This window comes from Gekko japonicus, unplaced genomic scaffold (genome assembly GCF_001447785.1).
Source record: "Gekko japonicus isolate JY-2015 unplaced genomic scaffold, Gekko_japonicus_V1.1 scaffold8047, whole genome shotgun sequence".
NCBI classification, from domain to species: Eukaryota; Metazoa; Chordata; class Lepidosauria; order Squamata; family Gekkonidae; genus Gekko; species Gekko japonicus.
The window spans coordinates 9,329-11,751 of record NW_015176682.1 but is presented as its reverse complement, the minus strand read 5'-3'; the positions used below and the strand labels follow the sequence as shown (position 1 = coordinate 11,751).

Sequence of the window (2,423 nt, the reverse complement as noted above, 5' to 3'; positions counted from 1 at the left end):
AGGGTGGCAAAATAGTTTTCGTGAGGATTGTCAACCATTTGAGAGCAGAAGTACCTCATCAAATGAACAGAGTAAGCAAGTTGGTAATTCCTTACCTAAAAGTGTATCTACCCGGCGTCACTATTTAAAGAACCAAGACCAAAGTGAATTATGTGTTTCTGATGGTAACAATTTAGAAATAACTGACCAGATTAAAGAATCTTGTGAACAAGACAAAACTAGACCTGAGAAAGATCTAGAGATTCATAATGAACAGTTCGAAGAAGTCCATCCTTGTACAGAGAATATGTATGATACAAACAGAGATCAAAGCTTGGTGTGTTCATATATGCTGACTGAATCCAGTACATCAACAACTGATCTAAAGGAAACTAATTTTAATAGTATTGGTGATTCGCAAACACAGAAGGAGAGAGGTCAAAAAAGGAAACTGGAAGAAGTGAAAAATCGTTCCAGGACAAGATCAAAAAAGAAAAGTCAGAGTAAGCGTTCCTGTTCCAAAGAAAAATCAGATTCATCTGTGGGCTCCAGTGATGCTTATAACTTTATTTTTGAGGAGAGCATCCATATTACACCTTTCCGACAGAACAAAAAAAATGAGAATATCACAGACAATAAAAGTTATGTAGAAGAAATGTGTAGTGATTTGTCATCAGACGATAACTCTGATGACAGTCTCTATGTGCCTTACAAAAACAAATCAAAATCTGGGGAAACATTAAGCCATGGAAGCGATGCAGCCCCAGTATGCACAAGATGGCAATCCAAAACTACTGTTTCAGAACAGCATGAAAGAACTACTGAAGGAAAAATGTCTATAGGTAAGTAGACCATTGAAAGTTATGTTCCCTTCCAATTCATTATTGTGCTTTTACGAATTAAATGTGTATGTAATTAAAGTATATCTGAAGAAGTGAGCAGTGACTCACAAAAGCTCAAACCCTGGCACAAATTCTGTTAGTCTTTAAGGTGCTACTGGACACTTGTTCTTTTCTATGTAATTAAAACAGAGACATCTGCAACTAACTTTCCTATAGATATAATTGAGCTGTTACATTCTTTCAAAACTGAATAATCTTAGACTTAATTTTTGTGTGTTTGCATTTTGCTTCCAAATAGATATATTTAGATATATTTCCATGAAATCTTTATTATTGTCCTGTTCTTGACTGTGCCATGTAAGAATTGACATTGTTTTGCTCTCTTCCCTGTATTTATTAATGTGACACACAGTATTTCCTCATGTTTAACATGAACAATATGGAGAAAAAAGTACAGCTCTGACAAGGAGCCTTGCTCTGTTTCCTACATGGAATATTGATTTGCATGCTCCAGAATCTGCTTTGTTATCTCATGTTGAAAGTTGATCCTAGGAGTCTCTAAGTGGACCAGACCTTCAACCCTCTGGATTTTAACCTAAAATTCTCTGGATTCCAGAGAAAGTCATAGTTACTTGTACAACTTGATATAGTGGCACCCAGTTCCAGCCACTAAGTGCTCTGTGTGTGTGTGTGTGTGTGTGTGCCCACACCCCTTAAAATAAACAAATAGCTGTTACAACAGAGGATAGTAAAAGTTGGGGTACTCTAAGGAACTGTATTGGGGCTTGCCAGCAATGGAATTGGAGGCAGTGTGTCTTACAAACACATACCAGGGCAAAGAACAGGGATTGCAAATTAGAATAATACAAGTGGAGACCCGCAAGAAACATTCGGGATGGTTATCGTATTCCTCACACCTTTGCTTCCTCCTGTCTCCCTCTACCTCTCCCACACTCTCCCTTCTGCCCCCCTTTCTTTCTCTCTCTCCTCCATGTATGGTTTGGAGGGTGAAGTCTATGGCATTATAGTGATCTGTAGTTCCTCCCCTCCTCAAATCCCACCCTCCCCTTGCCCCACCCCACAAATGTCCAGGAATTTCCAGCCTCCAGGTGGGACCTGGGGATGCCTGGAATTATTGCTCATCTCCAGACTACAGAGATAACTTTCCATGGAGAAAATGGACGCTTTGGAGGTTGGACTCTGTGACATTGTACCCCACTAAGGTCCCTGTCCTCCCCAGGCTCCACCTGCAAATCTCCAGGTGTTTCCCAGCCTGGATCTGGCAACCTTATCCACAATCCCCTGCCGGTGGCGGGAGGGGGGGACCTGGCGACCCTAAACTGCTGCCAGGCCTAGGGTTGCAAATCTCTAAGTGGGGCCTGGAGGCCCACCACCCCAGAATTACAACTAAACTCAAGACAGCAGAGATCTGTCTCCCTGGAGAAAATGGCTGCTTTGGAGCGTGGACTCTGTGGCATTATACCCAGCTGAGGCCTCTCCCTTCCCCAAACCCAGCCCTCCTTACAGTCCACCTCAAAACCTCTAGAGATTCCCCAGGCTGGCACTGGCAGCCCTTGTCAGGCCTGGCCCCAAGGCTCCCTC

The 2,423-nt window shown here is 42.3% G+C and overlaps 1 protein-coding gene across 1 annotated transcript; it reads left to right on the top strand.

The window, feature by feature from the left end:
* Nucleotides 1–10: 10 nt before the first annotated feature.
* LOC107124164 (shugoshin-like 1) lies at nt 11–821 on the top strand (the record flags this gene model as incomplete). The annotated part of the gene is made up of 1 exon (XM_015427551.1): nt 11–821. A coding segment is annotated over exon 1 (535 nt), but the record flags the coding sequence as incomplete, so codon positions are not given.
* Between the last annotated feature and the right edge of the window lie 1,602 nt (nt 822–2,423).